Below are 22,586 nucleotides of genomic sequence, written 5' to 3'. Positions count from 1 at the left end.
GACCCGAAACACACAGCCAGGGCAACTAAGGAGTGGCTCCGTAAGAAGCATCTCAAGGTCCTGGAGTGGCCTAGCCAGTCTCCAGACCTGAACCCAATAGAAAATCTTTGGAGGGAGCTGAAAGTCTGTATTGCCCAGCGACAGCCCCGAAACCTGAAGGATCTGGAGAAGTTCTGTATGGAGGAGTGGGCCAAAATCCCTGCTGCGGTGTGTGCAAACCTGGTCAAGACCTACAGGAAACGTATGATCTCTGTAATTGCAAACAATGGTTTCTGTACCAAATATTAAGTTCTGCTTTTCTGATGTATCAAATACTTATGTCATGCAATAAAATGCAAATTAATTACTTAAAAATCATACAATGTGATTTTCTGGATTTTTGTTTTAGATTCCGTCTCTCACAGTTGAAGTGTACCTATGATAAAAATTACAGACCTCTACATGCTTTGTAAGTAGGAAAACCTGCAAAATCGGCAGTGTATCAAATACTTGTTCTCCCCACTGTATGTGACCGACTGGCTCGATTCAGTCTTATGTAGCAACATTTAAAATGGTGTTTTTTACATTGGCTAAAAGTAGAGACTCAGCGCTAGAAAATTGTATAGATGGGAAAGTAATTCGTTGTTGGACAAAAGAGACTGTGAAACACCAGGAAATCAGCTCAAAGTGATTTTAATTTAGGAAATCTGTTCCCAAGTATTCCCACGCATATATGGAGAGACGTGATCCTATCCAAATGTAATAAAGGTTTTAAATTATTATGTTTTTGTGAAATACAAATTATGTTTGGGCTTCTTGCGCTAAATTTGCGGTCTACAAATGATTTATAATTATGTTGTGAAAAAAGTTCGGCCCGCGGCTGAATGTAGTTTGGGCCCTCTGCCCTAAGAGGTGCTAATGAAGAGCTTAGGGCTGTAACCATGGTGTTCAAGCAATCAATCCAATCCTTGGCAGTGCTTCAGACGATTGATAAAATAGCTAGTTCTAAAGTAATGCACACATCCATCCAACCATTTTCTTTTAAGTACAGGAGTGTGTGCAGCTGTTTCATTTAGAACTCAAGAATACAGGACCCCTTTAATCTTCTAAAGACAAGTTCTCTTTTGAAGACAAACATATAATTTGTGTCTCCTTGACTGTGGAACTAAAGCAGCATTGATCCTGTAGTAGGCCAATGGGCACAAAGAAGCAATGCCATAGTCCATGAGCATGTCAAGCGAATTCACTGAATAAAGCAAACAGTAAACTACTGTTGACCAAATAACGAGGTCAGACTTGTAAAGGAGTGAGGATACAACTCAAGGAATCTCGGACAGTTCTTCCAGGTTCAACCTCTTTAATGATGCATCAACTGAAGGGTTCAAATTAACACCGTACCAAGACCTGAGTTTTACATCTCTTATACTGTATTATTTCAACTTACATAAACATGTACTCTACATTATCATTGGTTAGTACAGAACCACATACATTCTCATTGGTCAATATGGAAACCTCACTTCAGTTAGATGATCACTTCGTGGTCTGTAGGTCTTGACGTGCATTCAAACAGTCAAACATATTCAATGGAGACAAAGACAACCTTGAGAAATGTAGATTGACCCAAAGCTTCCTGAGAAGAGCAGAGTTAACATACACACAGTACTTGAGATCAAACATATTAATATATTTGTATAAATATGTTGTCAATTGAGTGTACAAAACATTAAGAACGCTATGATCCCTTACTGATGTCACTTGTTAAATCCACTTCAATCAGTGTAGAAGGAGAGGAGATAGGTTACAGAATAATTTTTAAGCCTTGAGACAAGAGACATGGATTGTGTATGTGTGCCATTCAGAGGTTGAAGGGGCAAGACAAAAGATTTAAGTGCCTTTGAATGGGGTATGGTAGTAAGTGCCAAGCGCACCGGTTTGGGTCAAGAACTGCAAAGCTGCTGGGTTTTTCACACTCACGGTTTCTATAACAGTAATCCTTCTACCCCAACCCCCCTCCCCCACCCCCCATAAAAAAAAAAGGGTGGTTGTCCCACTGGCTATCCTAAGTTGAATGCACCAATTTGTAAGTCGCTCTGGATAAGAGCGTCTGCTAAATGACTTAAATGTAAATGTAGTGTGTATCAAGAATGGTCCACAACCCAAAGGACATCTAGCCAACTTGACACAACTGTGGGAAGCACTGGAGTCAACATGGGCCAGTATCCCTGTGGAACTCAATGCAACTCAAAATTGCAACTCAATATTAAGAAGGTGTTCTTAACGTTTTGTACACTCAGTGTATATTGAATTATTTTAATTGAGGATATACAGTATATCTATATATATATCCGCATGGTCAAACCCTTTAAATCATCACAGCCTCTAAAATCATTGACATGTAGCACCATTGACTTATGGCATCAGTAATAATCTTAAAATAAATACATTTTTATTATTTTGAAAGAATATCTGTCAACTAGAAAATGACATTTACTGAAGTAAATGTGGTGTGCTTGCTAGTCTTGAAGTATGTATGGTTGTGAAATAGTATTAATAGTGGTGGTAGTAACGGCAGTAGGAATGGTAGTAGTAGTAATGGTAGTAATAGGGTTTTCATAGGCTTTGTGTTAGTTATAGTGACCTATTTTGGGGTGGTTTGTTGTCGTGGAGTTATTATAGTGGGTTATAGTGGGCTAGTATAGTAGCCTAGAGTGAGTACTATATGATCATAAGCCATATAATGGGTTTTTAAGCTCTCAAAATGTTTTAGTTTGAACATTCTGAAAGTCTTGTGGCAGTGATTTCAGAATGTTGAAGCCTGCATTCCGCAATTGAAATGAATGGGGATACAACAAGCTTTATAGTTTAGAAATTATGAATGGTATTAGAAAGTTGTGTTTAAATCAAATCAAATCAAATTTTATTTGTCACATGCACCGAATACAACAGGTGTAGACCTTACGGTGAAATGCTTACTTACAAGCCCTTAACCAACAATGTCGTTTTTAAGAAAGAATAACCCAAAAAATCACACAAAAATACAATATAAAATAATACGAAATAAAGTAACAAATAATTAAAGAGCAGCAATAAAAATAACAATAGCGAGGCTATATACAGGGGGTACCGGTACCAAGTTAATGTACGGGGGCACCGGTTAGTCGAGGTAATTGAGGTAATATGTACATGTAGGTAGAGTTATTAAAGTGACTATGCATAGATAATAAACAGAGAGTAGCAGCAGCGTAAAAGAGGGGTGGGGGGCAATGCAAATAGTCTGGGTAGCCATTTGATTAGATGTTCAGGAGTCCTAAATAATTTGCATACAAGGAGGCACCAGATAATCTGGTAACAATGCCGACAGAGTGGACGCATAAGAGAGAAATTTGAATACAATGTGAATACGTGACAAACCTTGATCAGATAGTGATTGGATCATATTGATCAGATCACATAACTCATATGTTAGCACAAGGTGTAAACGAGGCTTTGGTGTCAGTACCTTTGATCTGAATACAGATCCAACTTTTTTGTGTATCACAGCATGTTTATTACAAGAATGTGAAAACACTCAAAAGAAAAACATTGGGTGTGTGGACAATGAACCATATTGACTTATGCACAATGTCAACAGTGTATCAATGTACCAATATCTTGTGACAACAAAATATAATATAAACAATGTTATATAATGTTATAAAATGTTTGTCACACCTCTCTAATCAGAACAGCTCAGCTCTTGGCCAATGTGCTTGCCTCACACTGGTCCAGCTGTCAGCTAACACAACAGTCTAGTTTCTGAACTCTGCTCCCAGCACAGGGGTTCGGGAGGTGGGGAGATGGGGGAGTGTGATTGAGTCTGGCAGTGGCATAAACTTTGTTTCCCATTTTGGTTGTCTGGGGTCTGGGAACGTATTTCCTCAAAGAAGGGGATTTAGAGACCTAGCTACTTCTACTTGAGAAGGACTGCCAGTAGAGGGGGCATCAGAAGGCAGGCTAGCTCTTAGGACTCAAGACTTCGACCTGTGCGGAGAGTTGTCAGTGGTCTCACTGCTAGCGGGAAGTGCTGGCCAGAAGAGTCTCTCGCCCACCCTCTCTGGACCCAAGACCTCTACTAAGTAAGTCATAAATGATTTAATCCTCTCAAGCGCTGTGGATGAATACAGATGTAGGATCTTAATTTGAGCCAGTTTGCTACAGCAGGAAAATAATCCTCAGCAACAGGAAATGTGAATTATTATGTGGATTATAATTAGAATCCTTAAGAGTCTATTGACGCATCCGTGCGTCAATCTAAGTAACATAATAAAATAAATCCCTATCAAAATCTATCAGTTTAAGCAAAAAATAGACGTTTTTTTGCAACGACTGCGTCCTTTGTCGGCCAATGTTTGTCAGACCAAGACATCCCGAAAATCGGTCTTCTCACGAAAACGTATGTAGCGTCCAAACGGTTTTGCTCTATGACCCCCATAAGCCCCACGGGACTCATCTGAAGCTGATGTGCCAACTTCTGTCTTTAGCGTCAGAACCGTTTGGGTTACAAACTAATATGACCCCACTGTGGAAATGGGAGACTCTCACAAACATGATGGTGTTCTCAGTTTTGCTCTACGAACCCCACAAGTGTCACGGGACTCATATAAATGTAACCCATACAAACGAATGGAAGTATGGAGGTAGTTTTGTGCCAACAAACATAAGGGGTTAAATATGTGTCCAAAAAAACTAATATATTTCCTGAGCCTTCTTATATCTCCTAGATATAGGACAGACACTTCAACACCTTATTCTTTATGATTTATTTTTTGGCTGACTTTTTTGCTATTTGCCATGGATGTGTTATTTAATCTGTTTCTAAAATTCTAAATAAAATAGCTAAATGATCCATGGTATGACCATCTTAAAATAATTCCATATTTTAGCTTAGTAGAACCCCCCCACACACACACACACACACACACACACACACACACACCCCCAACGGCTTAGAGTTTTAGTTAATGGACATTTTTGTAGGGGTTGATACATTTTTCAGTGGAAATTACAAACTTCAGATGCCTTTTTAATTTTTAAACCTCAAATACACAACACGTTTTAAATTGCCTGCATTGCAGGAAAGTTCTCCTGGAACAGGGTGACCAAATTAAGATCCTACTTCTGTACATTAGCTCACTCACATTTTCCACATTGCAGACAACATACAAACAACACAGTAGAGTATGTGACAATTTTCTGCATGACTTAAATTAAATTGATTGTCTTCCACTTTTAGCCGTATTGCAAAGGATCGCCCTCTTGCCCAAGCTTGAGGATGAAATTTGAAAACATTCTAGAGGAGACCGATGGCTGTGGATGGTTTCAGGTGCTGATCGTCACTCTGCTCTGTATCCCTCGAGTGATACTACCGTGTCACTTCCTGCTGAATAACTTCATAGCGGCCGTACCCTCTCACCACTGTGATCTCAGCGCTCTGGATGATGGCAGCGTCTTTGGGAATCTGACCCAGGAGCAGAGACTGACTGTCAGTGTTCCAGTACAGGAAGACGGGACTCCAAGCTCCTGTAAGATGTTCCCAGAGCCCCAGTTCCACCTCCTGTCCAACTCCAATAACAGTGACCTAGCTACAGTCCCCTGTCAGAATGGATGGGCATATGACAACAGCACCTTCAAATCCACTCTGGCTACAGAGGTAAAATAATCAATTTACTTCCAATGATATCAGTTGAGTGGTGGATAGCTGATTCTAACGGTTCAAAGCCCAAAGCAAATGACAAAGGTGGACAAAATAAAAGGTATAATGCAGGGGAAGACAATAGGTGGCCCATTGACCAAATTCGTTCTGCAAGCAATTTTATTTGGCCCCAAAAGTGTTCTTAATAAATCAATAAAAAATCTAAAAAATAAATAAGGAATTCAGTATTTTACTTTGGCAATTCCATTCCCAAGTATTCCCATGATTAAATAGAGAGACAAACAGTGTGTGATCCTGTCTCAGTGTAAACAAGGTATGAAATTATTATGATATTGTCAAATGAAATGTAGACTTCTTGCCAGTTTGGTCTTAATTGTCGTCTATTTGCAGTACATTAATGATTATAATGATGTTCCGGCCCCCCGACCTACGGCCAGCAGATTAATGTCATTTTGTATTAACCAAGGCTTTGAGCAAATTATACAGTGTCTTGACCCATGAACACAACACAGAACCAAACTGAAATATCTGTAAGACCATTAAGAGAGAAAAAGGTTTTAAATGAGACCCATCAGAGTTAGTCAATTATTTTCAAATTCCCTGGTTTATTGTTATAGCCACATTACATGCAATTCTGTGTCCATTTATTCAATCAGAATTTCACTGGTTAGATATTGTCCCCACTTTAAGTAACATACTATAATTATTATTATCCTGCTTCAATTGGTACATCTAATTGGAATTGTGAATGCATGTTTTCTTGACTTTCACTATCATTGCTCCTCTTTCTATAAAGTGGGACCTTGTCTGTGACAGAAAAGGCATGAATAGAGCCACAGCGACCATTTTCTTTGTTGGGGTGATGATGGGAGCTATAGCATTTGGTACCCTCACTGACAAGTAGGTGCTTTTACCCCAATACCTGATATCTACATTCTTTCTTTAAATTGAGTTCATTATTAGTGGCTGTCTTTCTTGAATGCTCTTTTCCAGGTTTGGGAGGAAGCCTATGCTATTGGTGTCCTATACCATATCCATGGTATTTGGATTTGCCAGCGCGTTCTCTGACTCCTATACCATGTTCGCAGTGATGAGATTCTTTACCGGCTTTGGACTTACAGGCATCAGCATCATCTCAACCGTTCTCAGTAAGCTAAGCTCTATAGCTTTCATATGAACTGTTAACAAAATGTTAGACTCCATTGCTATGCAATTTAAAATCAGTTATGAAAGTATAACCTAACAACATGTTAATACATTACAGTGTATTTAATAGTGTAGTTAGTGTTGTTACGGAGGTATAAGAGAAACTTCATGTAAAGTAATACCACGTATAAGAGAAACTTCATGTAAAGTAATACCACGTATAAGAGAAACTTCATGTAAAGTAATACCACGTATAAGAGAAACTTCATATAAAGTAATACCACGTATAAGAGAAACTTCATATAAAGTAATACCACGTATAAGAGAAACTTAATGTAATGTGAAACCCAATAATATTGTTACTATTTTACTATTTAACTCTATTTACTTTATTTCAAGGTGTCGAGTGGGTGGACATTAAGCACCGGGCGTTAATAGGTATAACGGGCAGCATGGCCTGGTCGTTTGGCAACATGATGCTAGCGGGCATTGCGTATCAAGTGAATGATTGGCGGATGCTAATGATAGCTGTCTCCGCCCCCCTGGGCTTGGCTATCATCACTTGGTGGTAAGAATACACTGGGCTATATCCGGATCATATCCTAAACATATCTGTGGATATCTGGATTTGACATGTTTTTGATAAAGTATGGTATAAGATGCAGACCAAGATGTATATCTTTATTTGTGTAACCAGCCCCATCCACCACCATGGTGTAGAAGAACTCACCTGAATAATGCACATTCAACATTTTGCATCACATACAGTATACTACTGTATAATATAAACTGAGTGGTTCGAGCCCTGAATGCTGATTGGCTGAAAGCCGTGGTATATGAGACCGTATACCACGGGTAAGAGAAACATTTTATTTGTATTGTTCTAATTACATTTGTAACCAATTTATAATAGCATTAAGGCACCTCGGCGGTTTGTGTTATATGCATTGCATCGTGCCTAAGAACAGCCCTTAGCCGTGGTATATTGGCCATATGACACCCCCCCTCGGGCCTTATTGCTTAAATATAGTTCACTACAGTATTGTAGTGACCTTAGTACAAGGTCCTTAGTGACCTCATCAAGACGGTCGGACCACTTCTTGGCATAACAGTTAAAGTGTTGGACTGCGAGTCACAGGAACCCAAGTCTGAGTCAGGATTTGAGGCTACACTCCAAATTCACTACAGTATGCGGGGAACTGGTTATTATTGTGCTTTGACCCATTGTAATGGTTCATCATCACTGCAGGTGGCTCCCTGAGTCTGCCAGGTGGCTCATAGCCAACGGCAAAGTGGAAGGAGCCCGTCTTTACCTGGAGAAATGTGCTCGTTTTAACAACAGAAAGGACTTCACGTCCAAAATCAAACTTGAGGTAAATGCAAACATTTTCAGTTGCTAGTGATTACTGCTAATAATTACTCTTATGCAAAAATGTACATGGCATGCAATCATCTATACAGCTTTATTACAGTTATGAAGTGTTAGAAAGAGCAGAGGTTTGAAGCACAAATATATATGTGGAGGATACACTAGCCATAAATGCAACACACTGGAACTAACTGAGCCCCTCTCCCATGCATACTGCTTAGCACCTGTCTGATGTGGTTGTGGTGGACAACCATAACAAGACCTACTCCTACCTGGACCTGGTGAGGACCCCAAAGATGAGGAGACTGGCTCTACTAACAGGCATAGTGTGGTGAGTATCCCCGGTCTCATATCTGGCTCTACTAACAGGCATAGTGTGGTGAGTATCCCCGGTCTCATATCTGGCTCTAATAACAGGCATAGTGTGGTGAGTATCCCCGGTCTCATATCTGTCTCTACTAACAGGCATAGTGTGGTGAGTATCCCCGGTCTCATATCTGTCACAAATCATTGCACAGCTTTGTGTCTATTTGTGTGTACTGTATGGACCGGTTTGGGACTGTATGGACCGATTTGTGGTACTGTATGGACCGGTTTGTGGTACTGTATGGACTGGTTTGGGGCTGTATGGACCGGTACTGTATGGACTGGTTTGTGGTACTGTATGGACTGGTTTTCAGTACTGTATCGACCGGTTTGTGGTACTGTATGGACTGGTTTGGGGCTGTATGGACCGGTACTGTATGGACCGGTTTGTGGTACTGTATGGACTGGTTTTCAGTACTGTATCGACCGGTTTGTGGTACTGTATGGACTGGTTTGGGGCTGTATGGACCGGTACTGTATGGACTGGTTTGAGGCTGTATGGACCGGTACTGTATAGACTGGTTTGCGGTCCATACAGTACACAAAGCAATGAAGAATCTCCATTGAAAGTGCTTTTTAATACAGAACTAGTTTTAGGCCTAGATTCAATCAGATCAAGTGTTAACCAGCGATAGCACACACCCGCATAGCGGATGTTTTGGCGGTGTCAAAGGTGGACCTGGGTTGGAGCCGTCAAATCGTGAGTAGCTGCTCTTACGATCATTGTCACGAAGCCACACCCGCCTCACTCGCGTTAGAAGATTAGAACGAGAGAGTGTAGGCTATATAGAAATAATTATGCTCAAATTGAAAAATCACAAAACTAAATAATGAGGATTTATATCATCCTAATGGAGGTGTAGACTACATCTCACATTCCAGTGTTTGAACTTGTAAACAAGGCTGCATGGGAGTTCTGTTAATGCAGCCAATGGCGATGTCCGCTTTAGGTATAATGCCAGGTGCAGCTTGTGGATATGACAGCTCTAACACAGTTCCACCTCCGACACCTCTGCTATGCGGATGTCGGCGAAAGCAGATCTGATTGGATAGAGCCCTTGATTAATCTGTTTCCGAGAAAGTGTCCTTATGTGTCTATGAGTTATCTTTTATCTATATCAAGACAAACATAATGCAGGTCTTATCGACTACTTAAGCAATGTCATGGTATTTCCAGGCACTATAGTGTAATTTAGACTAAACAGTCATTAGCCTCCATCCAAAATGACTGGGCTTATCACCACTTTAGGGCACTGCTATAGAGGGCGGCTTGAGACCGTTCATAACAACGGCATGACGCGACCGAGTGACAGAGGTGCAACTTATGACAAACACAATGCAGACCTTAGTGTGTCCTCTCCTCACAGGTATGGCGTGGCCTCAACATATTATGGGATCAGTTTAAACATTACAGAGTTTGGCCTGAACGTCTACCTCACCCACTTTATCTACTCTGCCATCGAGGTGCCCGCCAAGATGATCATCTACTTCTGTCTCGATACCATTGGTCGGAAACACTGCCAGGCAGGTACCCTTCTGCTAACGGGAACCTGCATCGCCATCAACATCTTTCTGCCCAAAGGTGACTACATAAATAGGCCATTATAATTGCTTTATAAACGATAATGAATGGTTGTAAATTAATTATGAATTATAATACTTATAATGCTTATAAGCAAATAAATTATATGAATAAAGAAATATAAAAATTGTATAAATAGTTTTTAAATGAACGTTTATAATAAAGTGTTACCCAAAATGAATTTATAAATTATTATGTGGGGTAAATGGGACAGTCAGGGATGTTTATTTTGTCTTTTGTCGTCCACTGTTTGAGAGATGACAGTCTTATCCTCAGGATATGTTGTTTTGTTCCTCTGTTCAGGTCAGTGGCACGTTCGCACCATCGTGGCCGTGCTTGGGAAAGGCCTATCAGAGGCCTCCTTCACCACTGTCATCTTGTATACAGCTGAACTCTACCCTACGGTCGTAAGGTCAGATTTACCAGTGCATTTTCACAGTAAAACACGATTAGAACTGATTTCCACAAACTGAAGCATGCTTTATTTAACATTTTACATTGACATTTTAGTCATTTAGCAGACGCTCTTAGCCAGAGCGACTGACAATTAGTGCATTCATCTTAAGATAGCTAGGTGAGACAACAACACATCACAATCGTATCAAGTACATTTTCCCTCAACAAAGTATTTATCAGCAAAGTCAGTGCATCGGGGGCACCGTGAGAGTTGCTCAGGCCGCATAACAAAAAGAACAAACATAAATAAAATAAATGTAACCTTTATTTTACCATGTTGTCCCATTGATGGCAAAATACCTGTTTTAGGACAGCCTCAGTCTCAGCAGGAGTTTTCTGAGTCTCACTATCAACATTTTCTCCCTAACAGACAAAATGGGTTGGGTTACAGTAACTTCATGGCTCGGTTGGGCGTGTCCATAGCACCCCTCATCATCCTATTGGAGGACACATGGAAGCCCCTCCCTGAAGTCATCATCTGTTGTGTGTCCATTCTGTCTGGTTTGGTGGCCTTCCTTCTCCCAGAAACCCACAATGCAAGGCTGCCAGAGACCATTGAGGACATTGAACAAACAAAAAAAAGGTAACCCAGCCGACTTCACAAAGATTGTCAGTGTAATTTGTAACCTGCTGTTACAGTATATACCAGCAGTAGTGGAAAAAATACCCAATTGTCCTACTTGACTAAAAGTAAAGATACCTTAACAGAAAATGACTCAAGTAAAAGTGAAAGTCACCCAGTAAAATACTACTTGAGTAAAAGCCTAAAAGTGTTTGGTTTTAAATATACTTAAGTATCAAAAGTAAATGTAATTGCTATAAATCATTTCAAATTCCTTATATTAAGCAAAACAGATGGCACGATTTTCTTGTTTTTGATTTATTTACGGATAACCAGGTGAACACTCCATCACTCAGACATCATTTTCAAACAAAGCATTTGTGTTTAGTGAGTCTGCCAGATCAGAGGCAGTAGGGATGACCACATGTTCTTATGATAAGTGCTTGAATTTGACAATTTTCCTGTCCTGCCAGGCATGTGAAATGTAACGAGTACTTTTGGGTGTTAGGGGAAGATGTATGGGAGTAAAAAGTACATATTTTCTTTAAGAATGTAGTGGAGTAAACTTTAGTACTTCAAAGTATTTTTACTTAGTTACTTTACACCACTGTCTACCAGGGCTGCCAGGAAAACGTGTGACAAGGCGGCATCCCTTGCAGTCAGAGTACAGTATAACTGCAGTACACTGCCGTCAGAGTGCAGTATAACTGCAGTATGCTGCAAATACTGCATCCAAAATAACACAGTTTTTTTACTGCAGTAATTACTGCACTTTTACTGCAGTTTCAAAACTGCAATCTTTTTTTTGTAAGGGATATGCCACAGCACTTTTCAATCAGTTTGATTTAGTTTAATAAAATATATCGACGCAAAGCGTTAAAAAGATGGGCATAGTGCTGTTTTTTAGACCGATTTGTCAACTCTTGCACAATTTCTCTGTCCTTCACATCTAAGTGCTGCTGCAGGCTCTTTGCATGTCTTGACCAATCAGATTCACGGAAATTGCAGGTCGTGCGAGCCGGGCACAACCCACATGTCACGCTCGTCGGGAACAGATGAGGACCAAGGCGCAGCGTTGCAGACGAACATACTCTTTATTAGCGAAATACGACAAAATAAACAAAACGATAACGTGACAGTTCACGGTCTAACACAAACCAACTAGAAACAAGATCCCACAACTACTGTGGGAAAACAGCCTGTTTAAATGTGGTTCCCAATCAGAGACAACCAGCCACAGCTGACACTCGTTGCCTCTGATTGAGAACCACACTGGCCAACATAGAAATGAAACTACTAGACAAACCAATGAAACGCACACCCTGGCTCAACATACAAGTGTCCCCAGAGCCAGGGCGTGACAGTACCCCCCCCTAAAGGCGCGGACTCCGACCGCGTCAACTAAATACCACAGGGGAGGGACCGGGTGGGCACTCCGCCTTGGCGGCGGATCCGGCTCCGGGCCTGATCCCCACTCCCTCTCCAACCCCCCAAAGTACCCCTGGGCCGGTCTGGCCCCGCTGACCGGAGCTGGACTGCACACTGGTGGAGCGGATTGCTCTAGCTCCGGCGTGAAGCAGCTGACCGGTGCCGGACCAGGCACCGGTGGAACAGGCACGGGCCGTGCCGGACTGACGACGCGTACCATAGGCTTGGTGCGGGGAGCAGGAGCGGGCCGTGCCGGACTGACGACGCACACCACTGGCTTGGTGTGGGGAGCAGGAGCGGGCCGGACCGGACTGGCGACGCACACCACTGGCTTGGTGTGGGGAACAGGCACGGGCCGTGCCGGACTGACGACGCACACCACTGGCTTGGTGTGGGGAGCAGGAGCGGGCCGGACCGGGCTGGCGACGCACACCACTGGCTTGGTGTGGGGAACAGGCACGGGCCGGACCGGGCTGGCGACGCGCACCATTGGCTTGGTGCGGGGAGCAGGAACGGGCCGGACCGGACTGGCGACGCGCACCATTGGCCTGGTGCGGGGAGCAGGAACAGGCCGGGCCGAGCTGGCGACGCGCACCATAGGCTTGGTGCGGGGAGCAGGAGCAGGCCGGACCGGGCTGGAGACGCGCACCATTGGCCTGGTGCGGGGAGCAGGAGCAGGCCGGACCGGGCTGGCAATGCGCACCATTGGCTTGGTGCGGGGAGCAGGAACGGGCCGGACCGGGCTGGCAACGCGCACCATGGGCTTGGTGCGGGGAGCAGGAGCAGGCCGGACCGGGCTGGCAATGCGCACCATTGGCTTGGTGCGGGGAGTAGGAACGGGCCGGACCGGGCTGGCAACGCGCACCATTGGCTTGGTGCGGGGAACAGGAGCGGGCCGGACCGGGCTGGCAATGCGCACCATTGGCTTGGTGCGGGGAGCAGGAACGGGCCGGACCGGGCTGGCAACGCGCACCATGGGCTTGGTGCGGGGAGCAGGAGCAGGCCGGACCGGGCTGGCAATGCGCACCATTGGCTTGGTGCGGGGAGCAGGAACGGGCCGGACCGGGCTGGCAACGCGCACCATTGGCTTGGTGCGGGGATCAGGAGCGGGCCGGACCGGGCTGGAGACTCGCACCATTGGCCTGGTGCGGGGAGCAGGCCGGACCGTACTGGGGACACACACCACTGGCCCTACGCAGGGATCTGGAATGGGCCGGACCGGACTGGTAACACACCCCAGTACCTCTCGCCGTGCCTCTACACCTTCCATCCCCTCTTCGACCAGTGGCCCCCGTAACCTGGCGGCCTCCTCTGCCAACCCGCTGGGCCGCTCTGTCGCGGTCTCCTGCTGGCCCGTCGTCCACGGCGTTAGCCCCCCCCTAAAAATTGTATGGGCTTCACTCCTACCCGTGGACCAGGTCTCCATACTTCTCGCCAGCCTTTCGCCCTTCTGCTTCCACGTCAAGCCCCTCTCTTCCTCACCCGGCTTGACCCAGTCGAGGAGGCGCTGGATATCCGCTAGGGATCTCCCTGGCGATGGCTCCTGGACCCGCTGCTTGGTCCAGTTCTGGTGGGATCTTCTGTCACGATCGTCGGGAACAGAGGACCAAGGCGCAGCGTTGCAGACGAACATACTCTTTATTAGCGAAATACGACAAAATAAACAAAACGATAACGTGACAGTTCACGGTCTAACACAAACCAACTAGAAACAAGATCCCACAACTACTGTGGGAAAACAGCCTGTTTAAATGTGGTTCCCAATCAGAGACAACCAGCCACAGCTGACACTCGTTGCCTCTGATTGAGAACCACACTGGCCAACATAGAAATGAAACTACTAGACAAACCAATGAAACGCACACCCTGGCTCAACATACAAGTGTCCCCAGAGCCAGGGCGTGACACCACAAAGCTCAAGGCGCGCTCTCCGCGTTCCTCCTGTATTTGTTAAGCAAGTGTGAAAACATCACTCCCGACAGACACAAGCAAAAACTCTTCCATAAATGTATCAGCCTACACCTAAACATTAGCGATCTGACATGTTGTATTGCATGGAAAATATAATATTTTTCAGTCTGATCAACTGTAGGCTACTAACAACAGCAGCTGCATAGTCTAGCCTACTATGGGCCCTGTCCCTCTAGCCAGGGTAAATGAAGAGGTAATGTTGTGTATTTATAGCCCATTTGTTTGTGAAAAAATGTGAATTGGATCAAATTTGGTTTAAATTAAAACTTGGGCTGACCAGGCTACCTACACTTTTTCCATCCAAAATTATTAACTGGAATTAATCAATAAACACAATAGCTGACATAGTTTAGGCCTACAATTGCATAGTTAAGTGATAATGCCTGAGATCCCGGTGTTTGTTGGATATATTGGCACGGGTGTTGTTAGGCCCGAGACTAAGTCGAGGGCTGACAAACCGTGCCAATATATCCTGCAAACACCGGCTTCGAGGGCATTATCACTTGTATATATATATTTGTCTAAAACTAACAGTGAAATACGACTGCGTCCTTCAAAACAGAAGTCCAAACTCTCGCGGTACAGTAGCTCAATGTACGGTAGTTGCGTGGTTAGAAACGGAAGAAAAAAACACCGCTCAATTAAAACCATCTAACCCCTTCAAACTCAACTCTGGACATCGAAGCATTTTTTCATTGTTCCCCTCTAATCAGGGACTGATTTAGACCTGGGACACCACATGGGTGCAATTAATTATCAGGTAGAACAGAAAACCAGCAGGCTCCAGACCTCGTAGAGTTGAATACCGCTGGTAACCTATAGCGGAGCGCTTTCGACACACCCACTCCTTTCCACACACCCACCGCTTTCCTTTCGACACACCCACTCGCCCATACTCCGGTCGCCATATTGGGATATAGCTTCCCCCTTCACCAATCATGTTGCTTTCTCTGTGTATAGGAAATCCCCCTAGTCCTTTAAAAAAATATCATTAATATGAATAAGTACAAGGTTGCTGCAGTTTGATAGGGTTTTCATCCTCCCCAAAGCCAGGAGTTTTTTTTTAACCATGTGACCTGATTAGAAAAACTCTGGTCCCATTATAGCCCATATTAAACCTTTCTATAACAGATTAATCACATCATACTGTAGGTTCACAGGAGGCTGCTGAGGGGAGGACGGCTCATAAAAATAGCTGGAATGGAGTAAATGGAATGGAATGTGCAAGATTCCAATGTAAGAGTTGCATGTGGTCCTCTGTAGCTCAGCTGGTAGAGCACGGCGCTTGTAACGCCAAGGTAGTGGGTTCGATCCCCGGGACCACCCATACACAAAAATGTATGTACGCATGACTGTAAGTTGCTTTGGATAAAAGCGTCTGCTAAATGGCATATTATTATTATTATAATGTAAATGGAATGGAATGGAATTCTAGCCATTACAATGAGCCCGTCCTCCCCAATTAAGGTGCCAGCGGCCGCCTCTGGTTAGGTTACCAGATCAGGAAAAATAACAGGGCCACACCACTGTGGGACCTGTGGTGCTACCTCTGGTATATAGTCAAATGTGACATGAGGTGTGTAGTGACAACATACATAAAAAGAAAATGTCCTTCTCTCTCCAGAAATCCCATCTTTGTCTTACCAATGGAGAAGACTGAGGTCCTGCTGAAGTCACAGAAGAATAATGAGCTGGATCAATGACTGAGACATTCACTTAACTACATAGGTTTTATTGTTTAGGGCTGCATACTGTACACAAGTTGCAAACTGTTTCAAGGGTATGATATTTCTGACTTCAGAACTGTTGTACAGAACGCCTATGTTTCTAATTCTAGCATTGCTTCTGTAATAAACCAATTCCAGTGGAACGTGTTGCATGCACCTTGTAGGTTCTGTAGCCAATCTCTTGTCTCTGTGGTTGATATACAATATTTGAAGTGACTTCACATTCAAACTATAGGCTACATCAGTATTCACTTTCAATAAATATTTGTATATTGCATTGACACTGGTTTGCAACACTGGTTTGTTTCAGAAATTGTATACTTAATTAGAAAGTTGTAGAAAGAGATGGGTAAGTGGAAAGGAAGGAGAAAGGGTGGAGTCAGGAATTGAACCCTGATCTCCGGTGGGGAGGCATACATGTGCATACAGCCGGGAGTGTTTCTCACTCAGCAAGAGCTCTACACATTATTACAAACACTATGAGTGCAACGTTGGATCAAACAAGGATAGGCAGAACAACATCTTTAAAAACCTCTTCAGCTAACAACTTTGAAATTATATTTTGCCTATATTTGGGCATATATACAAGGGTAGGAGAACACACTACTGGTGAAGAGTGCTGATCATTTCCTGTAAAACAAAGTGAAGGGGGAAAAAACTGTAATATTCTCCTTAAATGTCTTTTTAACTATTAAACAATCGTTTTAGTCCGAGGGTGACAATTGGGCTTACATGTCTCAGGCAGGGCTATTCTCTAATAAGTAAACAGGGCCCCTATGTCTTTTTCTTAATGTTGTGTTTCTCAAAGGTGGTATCCCAGAGTCTGTCAGGTAGGCTGATAGCAGGTGTGCTAGGTTCAACCACAGGGAGCAGTTTATTACTGATATTAATCCTGGGGTAATATAAATTATATTATTATATTATACCATGGCATTGTTGAATACTCATTTCTGATTGGCTTGAAGGGCATCATTTCAAATAAAATGTTATTTGTCACATGCGCCGAATACAGCAGGTGTAGACCTTACCGTGAAATGCTTACTTACAAGCACTTAACCAACAATGCCGTTTTAAGAAAATAGAGTTCAGAAAATGTTTACTAAATAAACTAAACATTTGAGTGTGCGTTATTTCCCTATATTGCACGGCAATATGAAGTAAAATAAATCATATCCTGTGTGGCTCAGTTGGTAGAGCATGGCATTTGTAATGCCAGGGTAAGTTCCTCTGGATAAGTGTCTGCTAAATGACAAAAATAAATAAAAAATGTTAGTTGTATTTGCACGGTTACATTGGTTAACGACTGATAGGATTTATATATTAAGTATATTGTATAAATATATTATATATTATAAATAAGAATAATATTATCTTTGTCTATTGTCTTAATAACAGTTAATTTTCAATCCTATGTCAACTTACCTTCACTACTTTTCCTTCGGCAGCATCAGTGGTCTGCTATAATGTCACTGATGTTCCATCTAAAGTCCCAGGATACCCCTCCGCCACACAAGGAATACCCACCCTGCAACACTTCAGAGTTCTAGTGGCACTATGGCAACAATTGACAGTGACACTCCCTCTGTCTACTCCAGTCACCTACTGTTGGTCCACATAGAGTTATGGAGTACCTGAACACAGAGGTACACACACCAAAGGAAGAAGTCAGGAGCCTCTATTGAATGTTTTTGTAACAACTGACTACTTCCAGAATCATCACTATCATCAATTGATAGAGAACATAAATTAGACATACACCAACATTCCTCAGGTCAGGTCAGCTTGAACAATAATAGTGATACCCGTTACCTGGAAAGGAACCAGTTACCAGGAAATGAAATGAGAACACCAGTCATGTAGTTTGTGGAAGCAAGCTATTTCTGATTGTCTCATCATTACTGAGAACTATCTATTCTACTTTACTGAGTTGTAAGAGTTGCAGGGATCTTACCTGGAGTGACAGATAGGTAGAACCATTGTATCAGGATATCTGATATCTCAGTCCTCTGGCTCTAGATCAGTCATGGTCACAGTGATGGTTTGCTGGTTGATGTCAGAGATTAAAGTTGAACAAAAAGATGACATGTAACAACATTTTTTTATGAAATTGGAAATATTTAAATATATAGATTAAATTAAATGAAACAATGTATGTTGATGCTAACGTTATGCTAATGCTAATGATAACAATGGCATAATATATTCAATATGCTGTGGGCTATTCTTTCGCTCAATTCATTCTGATCAACCTAGCAATTACCACACACCCCTCACTACTGTCATTGATTGCACTAATTGCACTTTGTCTACATAACCTGGTTCAAGCATTTATGACATTACCCTGAAGAAGGCACAGTTATGCCGAAATGTTGGTGGGGTTTTTTACCCAATAAATGACTGGGAGGTTATACATATGGAGTGTGCGACTCTCTTTGTTTTTATAGCTTACAGTTTATTGCCCGGTAGTCAGCACATCTACTTTTTTAATTTAATTTTGTTTATTTTTTATTCATGCTTTTTATTCGATTGAGGACTTACCACTGTTCTTAGGATGGTCAATGCGTACAACAAAGGAGCAACTATCAAAATGATCTCCTTTACACCAGTATTTCAAATGGTTTAAGTATATCTGATCAGAGCAATATAGGATGGTGATGGAGACTCCTGTCTTCACAGACACAGACACAGCATCTGCAGATGCAACAGTAGCCCAAAGGCCGGCAGATGACGATATTGAGTTGTTTCATCTTACCGTCCAAAGGGAACGTATGCAGTCGGCTATACACTCGTATCCCCTGTGGACCGGTTCGTACCTAAAACATTCTCCATTCAGGCTGCAAAGGCGCCGATTTCCTCCTTAACGCGGAAAAGTTCCACCTTAATAAATGGAACACTAGTCACTTTAATAATGTTTACATATCTATATGTATATACTGTATTCTATACTATTCTACTGTATCTTAGTCTTTGCCACTCTGACTTTGCTCGTCCATATATTTATTTATATATTCTTAATTCCATTGCTTTACTTAGATTTGTGTGTATTGGGTATATGTTATGAAATTGTTAGATATTACTTGTTAGATATTACTGCACTGTCGGAGCTAGAAACACAAGCATCTGCTAAACACGAGAAATTGCTCATCGCTAAGAAACTATTTTTGTTTCTTTTTGACCATTTTAACTGAAAACAATCACAGTAAGGAACTTAATTGTTACCCAGAAATTGTTTCATATTGAGATAAAAACGGCTGCATTGGCCCTTTAATCACTTCATAAAAACAAATGACCCTTACCTGAGAGTCTGAAAAAGATGAGAGGAAGGGAGAGGGACAGTAAGAGATGAGGAGCCATGTGTGGGTATGTGTCTGAGTGTACATGTGTCAAGGACCAAGACACCAAAGAGAATGACTGTATTGCTGGCTGCCTATTATCTACTTAGACATCACTGTTTCTAACTCTCTTCCTGCTGCTGTTGGTGTAAACATGCCTCCCTCAATGGCAGACAGACTATTACATACTGAATATGGACTAGTTTTAACTTAGTCATTGCTGAGCTGCTGCCCTCTGCTGGAACATAGTAATCATTACACAACGATAAATGGATGCAGAGTTGTCATGCACCTCATTTAGCCATAGGGTCTTCGTACTAGACTCATGCTCAGCTCACACTGCAGAGATGGAGTCGACAGACAGACCCTCAGATCAAAACCATGGTTTGTGGTTCATGGTTCAGAACACAACACAGTCTTAAAGCTACATTTTGGGAAAAACTACAAAACAGCATCTGCCATTTATTTTGGTATAGAGCTGAGGGATGTGGTTTGGGAAATGTAACCGCTCTCAAATTCCTTGACAGAGCTCTAGATGCAAGGAAGGACAGTCCATGACATCCAACAGGTAGTTGTTACCATGATTTTAAGCTATGCATTGTTTATTTACATTTTTGTAATTGAGTAATAAAACCATATATTTTGGGTTATGATAAAGACAGACAGTTGTGCTAACCTTAAAAGTCATTTAAAAGTTATATTATTCAAAAACCAATGGGTAAATAAATATAAATAATTGAAATAACCATTGAATAGCTTCCCAAATCCCAAACTGTAGCTTTAATGTGGTTCTAATACATTTTTACAAGACATTAACTCCCACATTTAAGACCACACAGCCTCTCGGGGCCTTAGGGATGCGGAGGGACGTGGGTGGGATGCTGATCACTGGGATGACGGCTCAACTTGGGATGGGGAGGGGCTTTAGCGGGGGAATTAGTGGAGAACAATTGAAGGGTTGCTCCGTAGCAGTGCAAATATCACGGTACAGCTATATGGACACTCAATCATTACGCTATTTTTTATTGGTAAATTTAAAAACATATATAATGATAAATAGACTTGAAACTTGTATCTCATTATGGTGTATGGTGAAATAAGTATAGCCAGTTATAATTGTAATGGCTTAGCTGATAATAACAAAAGAAGAACAATATTTACATGGCTCAAAGAGAAGGAATATAATATATATTGTATACAGGAAACTCATTCAACAATTCGAGATGAAGTAGCGTGGAAAAAAGAATGGGGGGGGGGAAATATACTTCTCCCATGGGCAAAGAAATTCAAAAGGGGTGATGATATTAATTAATAATAATTTCGATCCGAATGTGCAAATTGTACAAATAGATACACAAGGTAGATGGATTATTTTAAATATGTTATTGGACCATAAACAGATATGGCTCATTAACCTTTACGGACCAAATAATGATGATCCACAATTCTTTGACAATATATATAATAAATTATCAAGCCTGCAAGCAACTCAAGACAATATTATTATGGTGGGGGATTATAATACTGTTTTAAATAGCTCAATGGACCGTAAAGGAAATCACACCACAAACAATCACCCACATGCTCTTAAGGAAATTGTGAATGTCATGGATACATTAGAACTAGTAGATATATGGAGGCTTAAATATACTGATCTAGTGAGATATACATGGCGGAGACTGAATCAAGCTAGTCGTCTTGACTTCTTTCTTATCTCATTCTCGTTGGCACCAAAAGTAAAAAAAAAGTGTTGATAGGGGACAGAATGCGGTCGGACCATCATATAATAGGCATATACATTACTCTTACTGAATTTCCACGTGGGCGAGGATATTGGAAATTTAATCAAAGCCTATTGGATGATAATTTATTTATAATTAGAACAAAGGAATTTATAACTGACTTTTTCCAACATAACATAGGTACAGCGAATCCCCTTATTGTATGGGACACCTTTAAATGTGCCTTTAGAGGCCATGCAATTCAGTACTCATCTCGAAAACAAAAGCAATTTAGGTCAAAAGAGTTTATACTAAAAAAGGAAATAGAAAGTCTAACAGAACAGATAGATGGCAATAAAAACTGTAACATAGAGGCTCAGAATAAATTAGAGGAAAAACAAAAAGAAATGGAGAAACTTATTCAAGAAAGATCAAGTGTAATATATTATAAAAATAAAGCAAACTGGATGGAATATGGGGAAAAATGCACAAAATTCTTTTTTAATCTTCAACATAGGAATGCTACCAAAAAGAACTTAATGAAACTGGTTACAATTGACGGAGTCACCCATAATTCACCAAATGATATTTTGAAGGAAGAAACAAAGTACTTTAAGCATATGTTTTCTTTTCAGTCGCCTCCATCTCCTCTAACTGAAGCTAATTGTAGAGATTTTTTTTCTATAGATAATGTCAAATTAACAGCCACACAGAAAGACTCATGTGAAGGTGAAATTACAGAGGAGGAACTTCTGGATGCAATTAAAGACTTTAAGTCTGGGAAAACTCCAGGGTTGGATGGCATACCAGTCGAGGTATACCAAACCTTTTTTGATATACTAAGAGGACCGTTATTAGCATGTTTTAACCACTCCTATGTAAATGGTAGAACATCTGACACTCAAGAAGAAGATCTCATTATTACTGAAACAGGATACAAGTGGAAAATATAAAGATCCAGTCCATTTACAAAATTGCAGGCCCCTTACACTTCAGTGTTGTGATGCAAAAATCCTAGCAAAATGTATAGCGCATAGAATTAAAAAGGTATTGTCGGATATTATTCATTCTAATCAGACAGGTTTTTTACATGGAAGATACATTGGAGATAATATAAGGCAAGTATTGGAAACAATAGAACACTATGGAAAATATGGGAAACCAGGCCTGCTATTCATAGCAGACTTCGAAAAGGCATTTGATAAAGTTCAACTGGGGTTTATATATAAATGCCTGGAGCATTTCAATTTTG

General features: G+C 41.7%; 1 protein-coding gene across 1 annotated transcript; it reads left to right on the top strand.

Annotated features, from left to right (window-relative positions):
- Nucleotides 1-5,263: 5,263 nt before the first annotated feature.
- LOC311110682 (solute carrier family 22 member 7-like) lies at nt 5,264-16,257 on the top strand (the record flags this gene model as incomplete). Its single annotated transcript, XM_084153217.1, has 10 exons — nt 5,264-5,671; nt 6,471-6,574; nt 6,668-6,822; nt 7,220-7,388; nt 8,070-8,193; nt 8,411-8,520; nt 9,923-10,137; nt 10,441-10,549; nt 10,964-11,176; nt 16,179-16,257. The coding sequence occupies exons 1-10, from the start codon at nt 5,294-5,296 to the stop codon at nt 16,255-16,257; spliced, it is 1,656 nt and encodes a 551-aa protein (XP_084009343.1). The 5' UTR covers nt 5,264-5,293.
- Nucleotides 16,258-22,586: the final 6,329 nt, after the last annotated feature.

This window comes from Coregonus lavaretus, assembly GCF_964263955.1.
Source record: "Coregonus lavaretus genome assembly, chromosome: 36".
NCBI lineage: Eukaryota > Metazoa > Chordata > Actinopteri > Salmoniformes > Salmonidae > Coregonus > Coregonus lavaretus.
This window is presented reverse-complemented; position numbering and strand designations above follow the sequence as displayed.